This window comes from Orycteropus afer, unplaced genomic scaffold, assembly GCF_000298275.1.
Source record: "Orycteropus afer afer isolate SDZICR_OR568_19922 unplaced genomic scaffold, OryAfe1.0 scaffold00209, whole genome shotgun sequence".
In the NCBI taxonomy this organism is placed as follows: domain Eukaryota; kingdom Metazoa; phylum Chordata; class Mammalia; order Tubulidentata; family Orycteropodidae; genus Orycteropus; species Orycteropus afer.
Window position 1 is genome coordinate 2,868,073 of NW_006921796.1, and position 20,219 is coordinate 2,888,291.

The window sequence follows — 20,219 nt, forward strand, 5'->3', positions numbered from 1 at the left end:
TAAAACTGTCTTACTTATAGCCAAAATGACCATGTACATAAAACCTTTTAATGAATCCTCCAAAAAGCTACAATAATTAATAAGTAAATTTAGCAGGATTGCAGGATACAAGAACAACACTAAAAAATTAATTATGTATCTATATAATAGAATATAAAATTTTTACAAAATACCATTTAGAGTAGTATCAAAAAAACACATTATCTAGGGATAAATTTAAGAAAATTTAACAAGTCCTTTACTCTGAAAATGACAAAACATTGTTGAAATAAATGAAAGATTATTTAAATCAGAAAAAAGACCAGGCTTACTATTCTAATAGAAACTGGTGGAACCCCTGAGACTATTGCCCTCAGTCATCCTTTAAGCCAGGAACTGAACTCACCGCCATGGCTCAACTTTCAACTAAATGATAGGCCTATAAGGTGAACAATAACACCAGGGAAGTACACACTCATTAGAACAATCAACCATATATCAAAAGGGCAACATTTGCCCAGGGATAAAGCTCAGCAAGCAAGAAAAGACGGATAAAGGGAAATGGCCAACACAGGGAGGAAGTGAGAAGAGCATTGTTACATTGTGGGGATTGCAATCAAAGTCACAGAATAAAATGTGTATGGATTTTGAGTGGAACAGAAATTTGCTCTGTAAATTTTCACCCAAATCATTATAAATAAAACAAAGAAGATTTAAATGGAGAGAGATATCAAGTTCATAGATTAGAATATTCAATATTATTAAGATGTCAATTTGACATAATTTCAGTCAAAATCCCAGCCAGCTTTTTTTAGAAATGCATAAGCTAATTTTAAAACTTATATGAAAATTCAAAGGACCTAAACTAGGTAAAACTATTTTGAAAAAGAACAAAGTCAGAGAACTAATTTCAAGACTTAGTTAGCTTCAGTACTCAAGACAGTGTGGTACTGGCTAAGGGGAAACAGACATAGAGCATTAGAACAGAAAAAAGAGTCCAATTGTGGTGTAGTGAATTACATAATATGGCTTGTCTAGCTACATTCTTTGTGACTCCCACCAGATGATGACTGGGTGGGACTATGTAAATGTGAAATGCTTATGGGGACTGATTGGATAGCTTGCTAATAATGTAAATAAGGTACATAGCACCCTTGTGGAGTGGGACCACAGAAATAAGGTATACAGAATCCTAACATGGGGATTGGTCAGTTTTGCCATCTTGCTAGCCTTAAAATGAGCCATCCCAAAGGCGGAAAGGGAGATATCATGGCTATCAAGAGAGAAGAGCCACAAGTAGAGCACATCTCTTTGTACCTGAGATCCCTGTGCTAAAGAGACAGCAGAAAGATAGTGGCAGCAGAACCAAGAAACTGGTGCAAGACAGAGCAGTGTGCTTCCGGGGCCAAGGAGCAAGAAAACTGAGTGCTTTTGGGCAGGAGCCTTTTGGCGGAGTGGGATGCCTCTTTGGGCACCTATCAGTAAAGCTAAAAGAGCTTTGTAACACTGGCCCGAGTAGGACAGAGGCCAAGGCCAGAGAGAAGCATGCCTGTGGTATGGCTGAGAAGAAATCCTGTTTGAAGAACTATATCCTGAATTATTTTCTGATCCTGAATTGTAATCTGTTATTTCCTAATCAACGCCATAATCGTGAGTATTGTGCATGAGTTCTGTGCAGCCATTGCAATGAATTATCAAAGTAGAGAGTGCTGTGAGAAGGATGGTTGGTGTCAGAACTGGCAAAAAGATTGAAGGGTCTGACTTCCAACTCATGGGAATCAGCCTTGGGCTGTTAATGGTGATTTTCTCTCCCCCTTGTGAAGTTAGATGTTGCACCCCATGCCCTTTTTGCAATGGGGAATGAAATACTGATGCATGCTACAACATGCATGAACCGTGAAAACTTTATGCCAAGTAAAAAGAAATCGGACAGAAAAGGCCACGTATTGTATGATTCCACTTATTTGGAATATTTAGAAGAGGCAAATCCACAGAAACAGAAATCAGTCAGTAGTTACTTGGGATGGGGGAGAAGGAAATGGGGAATGACTGATAATAGGTATTGGCTTTCTTTTGGGGGTGATGAAAATGTTCTTGAATTAGAAAATGGTGATGGTTACATAACCTTGTGAATATACTAAGGGCCACTGAATTGTACATATTATTATGAATTTTATGGTATATGAATTATATTGCAATAAAGAAAAGCTCAAAAAAGAATGAGTATAGAAAGACTCACACACAACTGATAAATTAATTTTCAACAAGGTGGCACATCAATCCAGTAGAGACAAGATAACCTTTTCCAACAAATGGGCTGGATATACCTAGGAATCTTGACCCATATTTCACACTATGCACAAAACTTACCTTGAAATGTATCATAGGCTAAATGTAAGAACTAAAATTATTAAAACTTCTAGAAGAAAATATAGAAAAAAAATCACCATGACTTTGGGGTATGAAAAGATTTTGTAGTCTGGTCACAAAAGTATAAACCACAAAAGAAAAAAGTTTCAATATCCTGGAAAATGAATACTGAAAGTACTCCAATAGAGACCCAAACCAGTAGCCAGTTCTTTCAAGTCACTCAGACTCGTGGTTGTGTGCCAGCGTACAACTGTGTTCCACAGAGTTTTCAATAGCTGACTCTTCAGAAGTAGATCAACAGGGCTTTCTTCCTGGGAGACTTTGGGTAGACTCAAACCTCCAACCTTTCAGTTAGCAGCTGAGTGCTTTGCACCACCCAGGGACTCCTAACATAGACCAAGTCCCAATTTTCAGTTAGAAGAATGTAGTTCCCTTATCTATGAGATTTGCTCATTTTTGCCTAGTAACACCTCCCCCACTTCTTTTGGTTGATTTCGTGAAACTATTTCTCCCTCATGTCATGTTTTCTTTTGTGAGTATCAATTAAGAAGCCCTACCTCCCCGACCAAAGGAGCTCTGATGGTACAGTAGTTAAAGCATTCGACTGCTAACCTAAAGGTCACCAGTTTAAACCCACCCTCCATGGGAGAAAGATGAGGCAGTCTGCTTCCAAACGGATTTATAGCCTTGGAAACCCTATGCAACAGTTCTACTCTGTCCTATAGAGTAGCTATGAGTTGGAATTGACTCAATGGCAGTGGGTTTTGGTTTTACCTCCCTGATCAGGGACTGTGGCCTGGCTGAGTAGTATGACCATCAGACTCTTTTCTGGGATTCTCAACGGTGACAGAGCATCCAAGGATGGCCCATGTTTGAAGTACAAATTAACCATCCTGACAATGGGGCCTATGAGGTTTCCCTCATTTTCTCCTACCCAGATACCTGACATTGTCCTGGTTTCTAGCATTGCTAAGGATCCCGTGTTTCAGCTTTTCCTTCAATTCTGTAAACCACTGCTACCCTTCCATTCACTTCTTTTAAGGCTAAATCAGCCAGAGTTGGTTTCCGTATTGCTTGCTGTATAGCCCAGCTGAACTGGGCTTGGATTTGGGAGATCGGGATTCCAGTTCAAGCTCCACAATTTATTAGCTGTGTGACTTTGATTTTGGAGAGGTCACTGCTGAGCACCAGTTTGCTCTTTTTTAAAATGTTCCATAAATATTTCCTGAATGCCTTATGTGCAAGGCACAATGATAATGCGATTTGGTTTATTTCTGAAAAAGATATTTAAGTTCTATAGGATTGTTCAGTCAAGGCATTTGGCTGCTAACCGAAAGATTGGTGGTTAGAACTCACCAGTCACTCCATGGAAGAAAGATCAGGTGATCTGCTTCCATTGAGATTTATAGTCTAGGAAACCCAACAGGGGTTGCCATGAGTCAGAATCAACTCGATGGCAATGAGTTTGGTTTTTTTTTGGAGAATTGTTGAAAAAATCACATGAAATGAAGTATATGAAAATATTACCCAGAGAATATTATTATCTAAATAAACAAAGAAGGAAAATAAATAAACCCTTTTCTGACTGGGTATCTTAAAAATTACTTACAGTCTGGTCCCCGAGGGGTATCAATCTGTTACTCTTCCCACAGGCAATTTAGTTGTTAGATCTAACAACCTTGTTGATGCTTAGTACATTACCCAGTCATTGCCTCAGGCTTTCTGGGCGTATTTTAAATTAGTCAATTATATGAAATCTCTCCTTAGGCAAAATAAAATCTTTCCTTGGAGTCAAATCAGGAATTATAAGTATTTCTCTGTATTAATTTCCCAATGATTATTTTGTAAAAGCATATACACATAAAAATCCAACAATACTTTTGTCCCTCTGTATTAGTCTGTGAGGCTCTTATTTTGACATGAGGGCACAGCGGCCGACTTCTGGCAGGATGACCCTAGGATATAATTAGCAGTCAGCATGCGCTTCACTTCCTGGACTTTGGATTTCTCTGGAAACATTTTTAGAGCTGGGCAATCATGACACATATGCACAGCTGGATTTATTTTATTCTTAAATTTCTGAAAATATCCAAGTCAATGTGATAGTTACAAATGGATTACAGGTCACTAAGCCTTGGGTTGAAGGAGAGAAGTAAATAATTTGAGATGAACAAAATTGTAACTGGACAATATATTAAGGAATTTGCTTAAAATTCCAGGCTATCTTTATTTAAGATATGGGCACGTGTGCACACATACACTTAGAAACATATGGACACAACTGAAACAATCACTGAGTCTCAGTAAATATTGTTCAGAACATAGTTGCTATTATTCAGGTTTTAGATTTTCATACTCAGTTTTGATAGAGCTAAAATAACATCACCCTTTAAGTCACAGAATGTTTGTTGTGAGTGGATCTTTGGAAGTCTTCTAGTCATATTTGCCACCTGATGCCAGAGTTCCTTCTGCAATATTCATAATTACATGGATGGCTCTAAAATTTGTTATCTCTAATTCCTACTATCCCCCCGAACTCAGTTCCTTTGATCTAACTGCCTACTGACACCTCTCTGTTGATGTCAAACAAGCATCTTGAAGTTCATGTATCCTAAGCTGAACACCTGATTCCATACCATCCCCAAATGATGCTCCCCTACTGTCTCCCAATCTCACTCAAAAGAACTACCATTCATTCCCCAAGTTGCTCAGGCCAAAAATCTTAGTCATCCTCAACTTCTCTTTCTCCCCTCATCCAACCTATTAGCAAATCTTGTTATTCTATCTTCAAAATACATCTAGAATCTGACCTGACCGCTTCTTACTACTTCCACCCAATCACCTGGACAAAGCCACTATCATTTCTTGCCTGAAGATATCATCTAATTGGTCTCCTTATTTTGTCCCATATAATCTACTCTCTACCCAGGATCCAGATTAATCCTTAAAAACAAAAATCAGATGTTGTCCCCCTGTTCAGAACTCTCCAGTGACTTCCTATCACATTCAGAATGAAATCTAAATTCCTCTCATTTACTAACAAGGCTCTCCTGACCTGCCTTTAACCACCTCTTATCTCAACTCTTACCACTCACCTATTGCTTACTCTACTCCAGTCACACTGGCTGCCTTGTGTTCAAGGGCCTTTGTACTTACTGCAACCTCTGGCTGGGGTAGTCTTCCCCCAGATCTTTCCATGCCCCATCCCTCACTTCTTTGAGAACTCTGCTCAAATGTTACTTATTAGAGAGTTCACAGTCCACTCCACTAAGGAAAGCACAGCTCCCGGCCCCTGCCCCATTACTGTCTGCCCCTTTATCCTGTTGTTCTTCATAGCACTTACAATATGTTTTTGCCATACTTACTGGAATGTCAGCCATGGAAGTCACAACTTTATTCTGTTTCACTGCAGTATTCACAGCTCCTAAACAGTATCTGGTAGCATAGTGCCTAAGGCACTTGACTGCTAACCAGAAGGCTGGCGGTTCAAACCCACCAGCCACTCCTCGGAAGGAAGGTTGGGCAATCTACATCCGTAGTGATACCGCCTTGGAAACCCAAGGAGGGGTTGCTATGAGTTGGGTCTGACTTGACGGCACATAACAACAACAACAAACAGTATCTGGCACACATCAGGTGCTCAATAAATATTTTTTGAATGCATGAAGAAATGAACAGTGCTTATTATAGTTCCTGGTACATAGTAAGCAGCTATAAGTTTGGGATGTCAATTTTAGAAGGCAAAAAAATTAACAGAAAGATCAAAAAGCGTTAGTGACTTTAAGATATCAAAAATAAAATTTTATATTTTCAACCAATTTCAATATAATTGAAGTTATTTTGTACTTACTTGGGGTCTCTTCTAAAATTTCCTGGAATTTGGTTCTCTCATAATCCACCAACTGGCGTTGGAGGTGTGGTCTGAGACTCCTAATTGTAAAATTGACCATATCCATTTTCATGAGGTCTAGGACATGAAATATTTGCCTAAAAATTTGGAATTAGAATAGAGAGGTGATTAAATTAGGCTGAAATTCATGAACTGTTACATATGTTATAGCCAGGAAAAGATAAACATCCTCAAAACACTTCTGAAATTCCAATTGTCATTTGGCAAGTTTATTTTTCATAGAAAACCATAGCTATGCACTCCAATGTATTCATCCACAGACCTCAAAAGTGTTTACTTAAGCAGATATAATACAGCCAGCTGGTCCATTACATCCAGCCATAAACTGATAGAAAGACACTAAGAAGCATAAACAATGTGCCTTAATATGGAAACATGAACAATTCAAGAAGGAATTTTCATTTGAAAGCCCCTGAAATTTTCCTGAACAAAGGACTCTATGGTTTCTATTGCAAAGGGAATTGAAAACAGAAAGGATGGGCAGCGAGGCACAGAGGAAAAGCTACTCGATTTAAGACTTGGGCATCCCATGATCGAATCCAGGTTTGCAACTGACCAGCTCTGTGGCCATGTACAAGTTACTCAATCTCACTGAGCCTCACTTTCCTCATCTGTGAAAGAAAAAGACAACCTCAACTTTGGAAGGATGTTGTGAAGAATCAATGAGAAAATGAACATAAAATGCAGGGACAGTGACATCTTGTAGGTGCCCAATAAACGAATAAGATAAACACCAGATTTGAAATCATGCACAGGAAATTAGGTAACTTGGAGCAAGAATCCTGCATTTGATGAATCCCAATCCACCAGAGTTGAGCATAATCCAAGGCCATTTTACAGACAGGGAAAGTACGAGCTGGAGAGGTTACTGACTTGCTTGAGGTCGCAAAGTAATTTATCCACTACATGCAGACTGATTTCCTTTTCCTCCCTTCTCAACACTGTTACATAAAACTCAGTTCTCAATGTGGCCATATGCATATAAAAAGGAGAAAAAAATGCTCCCAATGGCAAAAAGTACTGCAGCCTTTCCCTTCCTCTGGGATCACAAGGCCAGTATTATCTACATGACTACATTACATTCTCATGATCATAATGTATACTGGTGGTGCAATAGTTAAGGGCTTAGCTACTAACCAAAAGACTGGCTGGTTGAACCCACCCAAAAGTCCAGAAAGACCTAGCCATCTGCTCACATAAAGATTACAGCTGAGAAAACCCTATTGGGCAGTTCTACTCTGTCACATGGGTCAAAATGAACTCAACGGCACATAATACTCCTTTCACAGCATTCATCACAATTGTAATTACTTGCTCAAGATCTGTCTCCGCATTAGACTGTAAACTCCCTAAGGTCAGGGATATCACCGTATCCCCAGGGCCCAGCACGTGCCAACTAAACCTCATCATTCTACCTGAAAACTCTACGTACACAAGAAATGGCTGACTTACTGCTTGCTTACATGGTTTTCTTCTACAGTAGAGGAGTCTTTTGTGAGACCACTTGTTTTCTGTATTCCCCAACATCCATAGTTTCTGTATGAATGAACTCCAAGATACTCTAAGGAACCATAAGCAGCACAAGTGCTAACCTCAGGACCTCCACGGTGTTGCCAGTAGCCTCCAACTCCCTGATATCATCATCTCGTACAGGAGCACACAGCTTTCCCATCGTACTGATGACATAATTGGCCAGGCCTTGGATGTCAACAGCACTGTGCTCAGCCTGCTGCCTAATGAGGTCTGTGTCTAAAACTTCACAGATCTGGTTGCGAAGCCGGTTGCCACCAGGAGTCAGAAAAGAGAGAAGAATCTGCACAGGGCAAGGAAAAAAAAAAATTAACATCATCATAGTAATAAAAGTTGTCACTTTTCCCTTCAGTGTCTAGATGACCAAGCTCCTTGTCCCTATTTTAGTACTCTGTGGATGTCACAGAGGTTTACACTGACTGGGCTGTAGATCAAAGAGAGTCCAGTGTTTTGACTCTGAAAAGAAAGCTCTGGCTCTTGAGTTAAAGTGCTTCCCCACAGGAAGTTCCTGATACAGTCAGGATGAAACTGTCAAGGAAATATTACTAAAAGATCTTCAAAATGCTGACAGATAAACAGTGTGGAGAAGAAAGAACAAGATGTAGATCATGCCTTCAAAAGAACCTTTCAGAGAAGAACAAATGGAAAAATCCCATGGGCTCCATTAGAATATTTCACATATAAAATATTTATCATATGTTATATGAGTTATCTATTTATAGGAGCCCTAGTGGTGCAGTGGTTCCACCCCATAGGAGAAAGATGAGGTAGTCTGCTTCAGTAAAGATTTACACAACCTTGGGAATCCTATGGGGCAGTTCTACTGTCTCCTGTAGGGTTTCTATGAGTTGGGATTCACTCGACAGCAGTGGGTTGGTTTGGAAACCTATTTATGGAGTATTCATTACACAGTGGACACTGTACTATACACACAGCATGTGGTTAGGAGCATGGGAACATGGGCTCTGAGCCAGAGTGCCTCCGCTTCCTCTCTGCCCCTTATAGCAGTGTAACCCTGGATAAGTCAGGGAACTTAGTTTCTTCAGGGTTGTTTATCCTTAATAGTAGCATAAATGAATAATATAGTGCCTGCAAATACCTTGTTAATGTTAGCTCATATTACAAGGGTCACCTCATTCAATTCTTCCAACTACCCCGTCAGTACTTTTACTGTACTGACAGTAAACTGAGGCTTAAATGGGGACAGCTCATAATTGACCAGGCCAATCTACCCTCAGAGTTCATTCTCCTTCCACTGCACCCATCTCCCAGCCTCCACCCACTCCAGGAGGCACAGGGAAAACCCTTCCAGGGCATGGACTTGCTCAGTTTTTCAGAGTTTCCAATACTACAGGACATGAAAAAGTCCCTGGAGGAAAAATGAATTAACACTGACAGTATCAACTTGCCTCTCTGATTTCTTCAAATAGTTTGATGGCATGTTCATACTCAGGTGGTTCTGCACTGAGTTCTGATTCCAAGACATCCCAGAAGGCCTGATGGACAATGTGCTTCACTCGACTGGCCAAGCTACAGGAATGAAACGGATTGTTTTTTTAAAAATAAACATAATGTTTCCTGATTATAAAAGAAATATGGTCACTGTAAAAATCTTAGAAAATGTAGAAAAGCAGAGAATAAAAATCAACCATAATCCCATCATTTATCCTTTGATATATTACCCTTGTTCTATTCATCGTTTTAACGTAGTTAAGAGTATTCAGTATGTACGACAGTATATACTTTTTTCACTTGATATTCTGTCCTAATCATGTTCCTAAGACATTAAAAAAGGCTTTGCTGCTATTGTTTTCACAAACTGAATAAAATTCTGTCCTAAGGAGACATAATAATTTACCTAGTTATTTTCTACACAGACCTTTAGACTGGTTCTAGATTTTTGGGACTGACCTTTAAGAGATAGCAAAATCACTCTTTCCTCAACAGCTGGAAATTTCATGGCAGAAAATAGAACAGATTGGCCCCCAGGAGTCACACACTTGGATGCCTGCCAACTTCAGCTTAGCTGTCCTATTTGGAGCTAGTAAACTCAAACTGTGGAAAAAGGAGCATTCCTAGGAAGAGCTCACAATAGAACAGGTGGCCACCTTGCTTCCCCACTTACATCAACGTCCTAAAATAGGTGCACAGTAAAATACACATTCCTATTGAACTCCTACACTATTTCTCCACAGCTCTGGGTAAAGTACGTATTTCCCTGCACTGTAATTACTTACTTTCCTCCACAGGGCTACACACCCTTCCTGGTCAGAAGCTATAGCTCCTTCCAGATACCTGCCCTTGTACCTAGAAGACTGCCCAGCACACAGTGAGTGTTCAATGAATGTACGGGGAATGAACTAATAATTTCACAGTTCAAGTGTATCTCTTTTTTTTTTCTTTGTAATGTATAAATAGCTAAGTATAAAATAATACTATTAACCTAACCCATTGCTATTAAGTCAGTTCCAACTCATAGTGACCCTGTCGGACAGAGCAGAACTGCCATGTAGGGTTTCCAAGACTGTAAATCTTCACAGAAGCAGACTGCCTCATCTTCCTCCCACAGAATGGCTGGCAGGTTTGAACCACTGACTGTCCTTTTGGTTAGCAGTAGAATTGCTTTAACCACTATGCCATGAAAACTCCTAAAATGCTATTAGAGATGAAAACTAACTGTTTAAAGACTGAGTTAAAACTAAAACTAAAAATACTATATTCTACAGCAACTTACAATGTCAAAACTTACACTAGTGGCCTGAGAAGATGTGTTCAGCACAAATGCCATTTCTATCATGGGAGACTCTCTTGAGTAGCTACAGAACAACTAGAAAGACAAACACTGTTAGGAAGGACTTTGGCTCTCGACTTTTCAAACCTCACATACTTGGCTTGAATGGACCAAGGAATGAGCTAAAGCAATCTCACAGCTCCATAAGGGGCTTCAGAGTGTAAATTTAATTTTTCCTAAATGATGTAAGAAGCTCTGGTAGCGTAGTGCCTAAGGCACTTGACTGCTAACCAAAAAGGCCGGTGGTTCAAACCCACGAGCCATTCCTCGGAAGGAAGATGGGGCAATCTACTTCCGCAGTGATACTGCCTCGAAAACCCAAGGAGGGGTTGCTATGAGTCGGGTGCGATTCAACAGCACATAACAACAACAACAACAACAACAACAAATGATATAAGATATTTTTTAGCTCTTTAATTTCCTGGGGAGGTTGGAGGCTGGAGGTGAGATCAGTTAACTCATTTATAAGCTGTCCTACTGAGTATCAGAAACCTAACTTATTTTACCAAGTTCTTGCCCCAAAGAAAATATTCAGTAAAACATGAGAGTCAGCTATATTTTAAAAAAGAAAAGCTTGGCCACTGGGGAAAGTCGTCTGAATAGCAACAGCTGATAATATGCTATTCCATTTCTAGCAAAGGTAATGTGTTCTGACTCTGCATTTTATTTCTCCTTCTCACATTTCCTGGCCATGGCAGAAAAGGAAGGAGAATCAATTTTTCCATGGTATAAAAGTACTACAGGCAATGTACTTTTATACCCCTAAGCTCATCTCATGAATTTGGAGTACTATGGTCCCCATTCATTCCCTGGGGAATGTAAAGGTCAGACAAGGCTTCAGCAGAGCCAGGATTCAATCTCCAGAGTCTTTCTGATCCTAAAGAACCCTGACTATGACCTAAACTTACAACTTTTGAATTTACAGTATCTAAAAACTCAAAACTGCCTTTTTCTGTATATCATAAAATGAACTAATTTTAACTTCAAGAATTCATTTTTGTTAGTCAGTTAATAACTGTTTATTGAATATTGAGTATGTGCTATGCCCTGTTTTAGGCCCTGGATGTACTATAGTAAAAATAAAGTCTCTGTCCTCAAGAAGTTTGTATGTTAGGAGGAATAGAAAGACCAAAAAAAAAAAAAAAAACCACCTGAAAAAGAAACAAGACAACTTCAGGGCTAAGAAGAAAATTGAATAATATAGCATTGGAGTGGTGGAGAGTGTGCTGACATAGTTGGGTGGTTGATAAAATCTCTCTAAGGTTTTGAGTTGAGACTTGAATGGGGAGAAGAAAGCAGCTGTGTGAAGAATGAAGGGAAGAACATTCAAAAAGAAGAGAAGGGCAAAGTCCCTGAGTTAGAATCAAGCTTGGTGTACTCCAAGGTCAGCAAGGAAGTGAGTGTGGCTCAAGCACAGCAAGCAGGAAGGAAAGTGGTTAAGAGACAGGGCTGGGAGTAGGGCCTTGCAGGCCACATTAAAGACATTGGATTTTTATTCTAGTGTAATAGAAAACCACTGAAGGGTTTTGAGCAAAGAAATAATCTAATCTGATTTAGAAAAATCATTCTGGCTACTGTTTGAATATGCAGGCTGGACCATGGGGAGACAAGAATGGAGAGCAGTTAGGACTGACATGGTGGTAGTGAAGGACTGGATTTTGGTGAAATGTAGTTACCACAGAAAACCAAACAGATACACTCACTTTTGCTAGTATTCTTAAAAAGTATTAATGAGTACTGTGAGTAATATCCCTAGCAGGATTATGATCTACATTTTAAAAGAAGAAAATTATTACATGTACTTACTTTCCTTATTTAAAACAAAGAAGTTCTAAATGGGATCAAATATTATGGGTTGTCTTAATTCATAGAGAAAACACCTCAGGATTTAGAAATGGCTCTGTGACTGAAGATTCTACGCCATTACAACAGCTAACTTTGCCCCTAACCAAGATCCATCTGCGCTAATAGCCTCAAGCCTTTTTTCTTCTTTGTCCCAGGAGATCTGTGAACCCCTAAAGCCAGAGAGAGGTCAAGGGAGAATATAAGGAAGTGGCTCAAAAGAGTAGTCCCTTGGGGGTGAGGTTAACTAGGAAGTGGCCAAGCAGCAGTGATTCCTACTCCCACAGGCTTTTGAATCACCTGTTCTTAGTACTTTGGCAGTTCAGTTGCACTAATCCATTACAATCTGGATACTAGATTCTAATTAATCAATCTGTAAATATTTCCTGAGGACACACCCCATGCCAGCAATACAGCAGGCAATAAGGAAGGTTGGGCAATTTACTTTCTAGTGATACCGCCTCAGAAACCCAACAAGGGGTTGCTATGACTTGGATCTGACTCTACAGCAGTGATTTTTTTTTTTTTTTTTGGTACTGACAGAGCAGCAAGTAATACAGATACAGTTCTTCCCCTAGTGGTGTTTTGATCAAGTGAGGAGGATAGATATTCAGCATAAAATTATAAAACATCTTACCCAAAAGGAAAGTAGAGAGGACTACAAGGGAGCTCTGGTAGCATAGTGGCTAAGACACTTGCCTGCTAACCAGACGGCTGGCGGTTCAAGCCTACCAGCCACTCCTCGGAAGGAAGGTTGGGCAATCCTACTTCCGTAGTGATACTGCCTCGGAAACCCAAGGAGGGGTCGCTATGAGTCGGGTTTGACTCGACGGCACATAACAACAACAACAACAACAAGACTGTAAGGCTGTAGCAAATAGATTTAATATAGTCAAGGAGCCCTGGATGGTGTAAACAGTTAGGCATTTGAGTGTTAGCTGAAAGGCTGGGAGTTCAAACCCACCAAGTAGTGCCTTGAGAGACAATCCTGGTGATCTGCTCACAAAAGATCACAGCCTTGACCTATGGCAACAACCACCAACCTGATGGCAAACAACCACCAGCACCACAAGTGGATTCAGTACAGTTCCTGGTAATGCAAAAGGTTAACATGCTCAACTGCTAACTGAGAGGCTGGTGGTTCGAGTCTACCCAGAGGTGCTTCAGAAGGAAGGCCTGGCGATCTACTCGTGAAAAATAAGCCATCAAAAACTCCACCAAGCACTGTTCTATTCTGACTCCATGAATTGGAGTCAACTCTATGGCAACCGTTTTTTTTTTTTTAAAGTAGGGTCAGTATGTCAGGAAAAGCTTTCCCAGTTAAGTTGCATCTAAACTTAATTCCAATGATTATAGGTAACATGTACCCTAGAATAATTTTTTTTTCTTAAATCAAGTATAAGACCTTGCTAGAAAGCTAAATAATTTTTATCCCACATGGATATTATACTAGAACCTTGAGGAATCAGTGTAAATGTGTGTGTGTGTGTGTGCACATGAGAGAGAGACAGACAGACACAGAATCTTCAGCACAGTGTATGCACAACAGATGCCTCCAGATTACCTGTTCTCAGGAAGGGCATCTTGTTTCAACTCAAAGTTCTCATTAACAGCAATTTCGTGAGCAAGAGTCATGTTTGATAAGTTCCTTGCTGTAGCCATCACCTCGTCGAATGTTACAACCCTGGGAGGGCTTGTTGCTGAAAAAAAAACAAAAGCCAGTTCATGTTATAGAAGAGAAGGTATCATCCAATGAAGCCTCCTGATGTGGACAGAGGTAACCTTCCTCAACGCACAGTTTCTAGGTTTTACGAGTAAGAAGAATATATATTAAAATGGGTGGATTCCCTGCTTAATAAAGACTACAACAATTTTAAAAGTCCTTTGATAGATTCAGTTACTAGTTTGATAATAAATTTTCAAATATTGCTAAGATAATCTTATTAAGCTACACATCTTTTCTCATTTTTAAAGTTTCTAGTCATCACAGGGAGCTGTGGTGGTGTAGTGCCTAAGGCATCTGACTGCTAAACAGAAGGTGGGTGGTTCAAACCCCCAGCCACTCCTCAGAAGGAAGACTGGGTAACCTACTTCTGTAGTGATAATGCCTCAGAAACCCAAGGTGGGGTTGCTATGAGTTGGATCTGACTCCACGGCAGTGAATTTGGTTTGGTTTTTGGTTAGTCATCACTACATTTATTGTTGTTGTTGTTGTTGTTGTTGTTGTTGTTAGATGCTGCCAAGTCGGCTCTAACTCTTAGTGACCTTATGTACAACAAAACACCACCCCGTCGTGTGCCATCCTCACAATCCTTGCTATATCTGAGCCCATTACTACAGCCACTGTGTCAGTCCATCTCATTGAGGGTCTTCCCCTTCTTTGCTGACCCTTCACTTTACCAAGCATGATATCCTTCTCCAGGGAATGGTCCCATCTGACAACATGACCAAAGTAGGTGAGACGAAGTCTGGTCATTTTTGCTTCCAAGGATCATTCCAGCTGCACTTCTTCCAGGACAGATTTGTTATGTGTACATTTATTATGTATACTATGTAAGAAATAGGGAGCTCGGGTGGCATAGTACCTAAAGCATCTGACTGCTAACCAGAAGGCTGGTGGTTTAAACCCCCAGCCACTCTGTGTAAGGAAGACTGGGCAATCTACTTCTGTAGAGATGCTGCCTTGGAAACCCAAGAGGGGTTGCTAAGAGTCGGAACTAACTGGACAGCAGTGAGCTTATTTTTTTTTTTTTCATATGTAAAAAATCGATTAAGACTACTTTTTTAAAAAGTCTGTAATTCAGAATTCTCATTAATTTATGCAGCCTCAGTATAAAATAACTTTTTTAAAAAATTATAATTTCTAAAACTATAGGCAGTATAGTATAATGCTTAGTTTCAATTTCTAGTTTTGTCAATTGGTAGTTAACACTTCACTTCACTGAGGGCTCATAAGGGCCTAAGGTGATTAAATTCGATAATTTAAGCAAAGATCAGGAGCTCTGGTAGCATAGTGGCTAAGGCACTTGACTGCTAATAAGAAGGCTGGCAGTTCAAACCCACCAGCCACTCCTTGGAAGGAAGATGGAGCAATCTACTTCTGTAGTTATACTGCCTCGGAAACCCAAGGAGGGGTCACTATGAGTCGGGTCCGACTTGACGGCACATAACAACAACAATAAGTAAAGATCAGTTAGAATTCAATAGATGTAGATAATTAAAGTAAAATAAAATAAATCAGATAAGGTAGATAATCTACTCAGTAAAAAAAAAAACTCACTGCAGTGGAGTCAGATCTGACTCATAGTGACCCCTCCTTGGGTTTCTGAGGCAATATCACTTTCAAAGTAGATTGCCCAAGCTTCCTTTTGAGGAGTGGCTGATGGGTTTGAACCGCTAGCCTTCTAGTCAGCAGTCAAATGCCTTAGGCACTATGCCACCAGAGCTCCTGTAGGAAGTAACAAATAGAGAATTCTAGTTATTTCTAATGACTATTCTAAAACATCACGTCTTTTTGAAATGACTGTTGGAACTTTTAGTTTCCATTAATTGAAAATGATGATCTCAAACCACAGCACTGACTAGCAGTACTTTTCTACCTAAAAAAACAAATGACTCAAAACCAAAAAAAAAAAGAAGGATGATATACAGAATTAGTAAAAATCTTTTAGGACACTAAGGTACCATTGCCAAATGCAAATGCCAAATCAATTCCCTCTAAATCCAAGAGTGAGAAAAGGAGAGAAACCTGGAGTGGCTGCTGGTAAATTTTTTGCCAACTTTCTGCTCTAATAAGATTCTCCTTACAGATGTTTGTGACCTTGGTCCAATAATCCAATTATATAGATAGGAATTCCCATAAATGCTTTATACGCCAAAATGTTTATAAGTAGTATTTATAACAGCCCCAAATTGGAAACCAGTTAACTGGTTAAACTAGTCCAATGATAAGTCAATGGTTCAGTAAATTTATGGTATATTCACTTAATGAAGTAGTGTAGTGCTACTATAATAGCATTCTTGTCACACCAGCCCCCAATTCATGGTGACTCCATGTACAATGGAAGAAAACACCGCCCAACCCTGTACTATTCCCATGATTGGTTGATTGGACCACCGTGATCTACACCATTTTCATCGGCTGATCTTTGGAAGTGGATCACCAGGCCTTTCTTCTTAGCCCACCTAGTCTGGAAGCTCCACTGACTTGTTCAGCATCAAAGCAATACAGAAGCCTCCACCAACAGACAGGTGATGGCTGTGCATGGGGTACACTGGCTGGGAATCGAATTGGGTCTCCTGCATGGAAGGGAGAATTCTAGCAATGAACCACCACTCTCTTCTGATGAAGTAGCAGGTAGTCATACAAACTATGCTCAAAAAAATCTATTATCATTAGTATATGTTTTATTTATAATACTAAATAAAAATAATCTAAATACATATACATACACAGATGCTGGTATATACACACATATTGAAACACCTCAACAAGATGTAAGGATATTTGATGGCAAATATTGATCTATAGGTGGATAGATGGGTGGATAGGCTGCACAATCAGTTATGTCTAGGCTGAAGGTAGTGTACCCATGACCATGTATAGGGCTGGCAGATGATGCTTCTATGAGCGTATCTGTATGTGTTGTAAGAATGTCCAGGTATATAGTAGAGCTGACAAGGGATAAGATTGTGGTGACTTCTTGGCCACAGCCAGCTACCCTGAGGGAGCAAGTAGCTGGAACTGTGGTCTTGGGACCATGGTCACAGGGGACATCAAACTCAATTGGCCTAACACACTAAACAAAAACATTGTTCTACATCCTACTTTGGCTAAGTAGTGACTGGGGTCTTAAAAGCTTGCAAGCAGTCATCTAGATGCAACGATGGGTCTTTCCTCATCCAGAGCAAAGAAGAATGAAGAAAACCAAAGACACATGGAAATAATTAGTCCAAGGGACTGGTAGACCATGTAATCCTCAGCCTATATGACCATGAGACCTGAAGAACTAGATGGTGCCCGACTACCACTGTCAACCACTCAAAGTGGGATCTATGTAGGAGATCCTGGATAGAGTAGGAGAACAATATGGAACAAAACTCAAAATCATAAAAAAAAAAAGACCAGGTTTGCTGATCTGATAGAGCCCAGTAAGACCCCTGAGACTAGGGCCCCTAGTTACCCTTCAGGTCTGGAATTGAACTCATTTCTGTAGCTTCCAGCCAAATAACAGGCAGGCATATGGGCTGAACATTTATATCAGATAGATATACTACTTGGAGTGAGCAAGTGAGCAATCATGGGAGAACAGAAGGGTAGTGTATGTACAGGGAAGACAGCTGGGGGAGGGGCAGGAGTATATGGGAGGGAAGGACACAGAGAAAAGGTTAACTACAGGGAGTAAGTGGGAAGAGAGCTATTACATTGTGGGGAATTGCAGTCAATGTCAAAATGTGTATGAACTGCTGTATGGAAAATGAATTTGCTCTGTAAACTTTCACCCAAATCACAATAAAAATTAAAAAAAAAAAATAAAGATGTACTGACACAGTGGCTCCAACAATGGGCTTGTGCATAGCAAGGACTGTGAGGATGGTAAAGGCTGGGCAGTGTTTTATTCCGTTGTGCATGGGGTCGCTATGAGTGGGAGGTGACTCGATGACACCTAACAACAACAACATCATATATGGTAGCAATAAAGACAGGATGAAGACGTGACAAAGTATTGCCAGTTGTTTTGGGGTTATATTATAGGCAGTGTTTTCTTTTTTGTATATTATATAGTGGCTAAAGCACTTGACTGCTAACCAGAAGGCTGGAGGTTCAAACCCACCAACCACTCCTCGGAAGGAAGGTTGGGCAATCCTACTTCCGTCGTGATACTGCCTCGGAAACCCAAGGAGGGGTCGCTATGAGTCAAGTCTGACTAGAGGGCATGAAACAACAACATACCTTCTAAATATTCTTTAATGAGATGTAGAAATAGAAAATAGATACAGATGAACCAACTTGTTTAAAGTGGGCAGCTGAACATATTAAGACATAGTTTCTTCTTTCTGCATTTGCTTTGTCAATTTAAGGTATTATATTTCTTATACAAAATGCTAATAAAAAGCAAAAAAAAAAAAAATCTAGTTTACACACCTCTGGTTTTCACAAAAAAAAAAAAAAAGAAAGAAAGAAAACCATGTCTCCTTTAGCCACAGCCACTCTTTTAACTCTTTCTCAATCCACATTGTTCTTGTGTGGGCACCTTTCAGGGGTGATTTGCACAACAATTTTAGAAATCAGCAGGAAACCCTATAGGTTATTTCACTTCCTGCCTGATCTTGAATTGGGGCAAGTTTACTTCAATGTAATTCAGAAATAATCAGAAAAGACCAGCTTGAATTTCTCCTTGGGGAAGGGAGCAAGAAGTGATCTCAAGAAGGCCTTGTTTTCTGTTTTCTACCACTTGGAAGAGAAGAGGGGTGAGGCAGGGGGCCTGGTTCATATTCAAACCAAAGGTGGTTAGAGACAGTGATCAAAATCAAAATCAGCAGGTTGTCAACTTTAGTGGCTCTGTGTGTGTGAGAGTATATATAGAACAGGTGCAGTGCCTGGAGAGGTGTGCTGAAATATGGGGGGAGGGGACACATTCGTGTTTCACTTTCACTCATTTCAGAATTCTAAAATCCAACACATGTCTACAAGCAGTCCCCATCTCCGCCCCTCAGCATCCCTGTCAGCTTACAAGCAGGAGAGTTGGATTTGCTGGAGGAGTCACTTGTAAAGCTCTGCCTGGAGCACTCAGAGTCACTGAGGGAAGCCATGCTTTCGGACCGAGAAGAGTCTGAATCGCTTGGCTGGTCCTCACTCCCACACTGCTTCTCACCATTGAAGGGCATGTTTCACTTGAGTGTGGACAGAGAGCACCTGCACAGACAAACAGAACCTGTGTGAGCATTCTGTGCTACATCCACTGGTGAAGTGGACCTTATGTCCAGCCTTGGAAAAGCCTCCAGAAAAGTACCTCCTCCATTCCCCAGGACCCTAGCCAGGCTGTCTTCAGGCCTTCAAGAATGCCTTCCAGAAAAGAGATTCCACAACCACAGGTGAGCTTACTCAGGACACACCCAGTGTGAACGTGGAGGAGCAGCGCTCAACAGTAGCAGATCCTTCACACACACACACCCCTTCCTCCTACATTGCTAAAACACGGGAAGGAAAGACTAAGAGTGTGGTGGGGCTTTAGAGTCAGACTCTCAGTCTGTCTTTTGCCAGGGGACTTTTGGGAAGTCACTTAACCTTTGCTTCATAACTATGAGGACAGGGAGGGGAGGAGAGTGGGGTAAGGTTGGGGATGGTAATTGGGGAGTGAAACCAAATGTACACGAAATGTTGAATGTAAAACAAAGTGCTCTGTAAACTTGCACCTAAAGTACAATAATAATAATAAAAGAAAAGATGGGCTGAGAAAATAGTGTCATAGGGTTGTTCGAAGATTCTAAAAAAATAAACTTTGAGTCATTTCTGGCTCATAAGCAACCTTACAGGATAGGGTAGAACTGCCCCATAGGGTTTCCAAGGCTCTAATCTCTACGGAAGCAGACTGCCATATCTTCCCCTCACAGAGAAGCTGGTGAGTTCGAACAGTCCACCTTTTGATTAGCAAGCCAAGTGCTTAACCACTCTGCCCCCAGGGCTTCTTAGTTTGAATATTAAATAGGATAAATCATATCAAAGTGGTTAGCACAGCACTCAAACGCCACCGATGATGATTTTTGTTACTATCTTTTCTTTAAAAAAAAAGGAAA

General features: G+C 40.3%; 1 protein-coding gene across 1 annotated transcript in view; it reads right to left on the minus strand.

Annotated features, from left to right (window-relative positions):
- The window catches only part of TCP11L2 (t-complex 11 like 2), a 105,028-nt gene extending 85,718 nt beyond the window's left edge, over positions 1-19,310 (minus strand). The window contains exons 1-5 of the mRNA XM_007948253.2: positions 19,157-19,310; positions 13,987-14,122; positions 9,199-9,319; positions 7,852-8,072; positions 6,200-6,336 (exon numbers count right to left, since the gene is read on the minus strand). Of these exons, the coding sequence (XP_007946444.1) occupies positions 6,200-6,336; positions 7,852-8,072; positions 9,199-9,319; positions 13,987-14,122; positions 19,157-19,310 (769 nt within the window). The remainder of the gene's footprint in view (positions 1-6,199; positions 6,337-7,851; positions 8,073-9,198; positions 9,320-13,986; positions 14,123-19,156) is intronic.
- Positions 19,311-20,219: the final 909 nt, after the last annotated feature.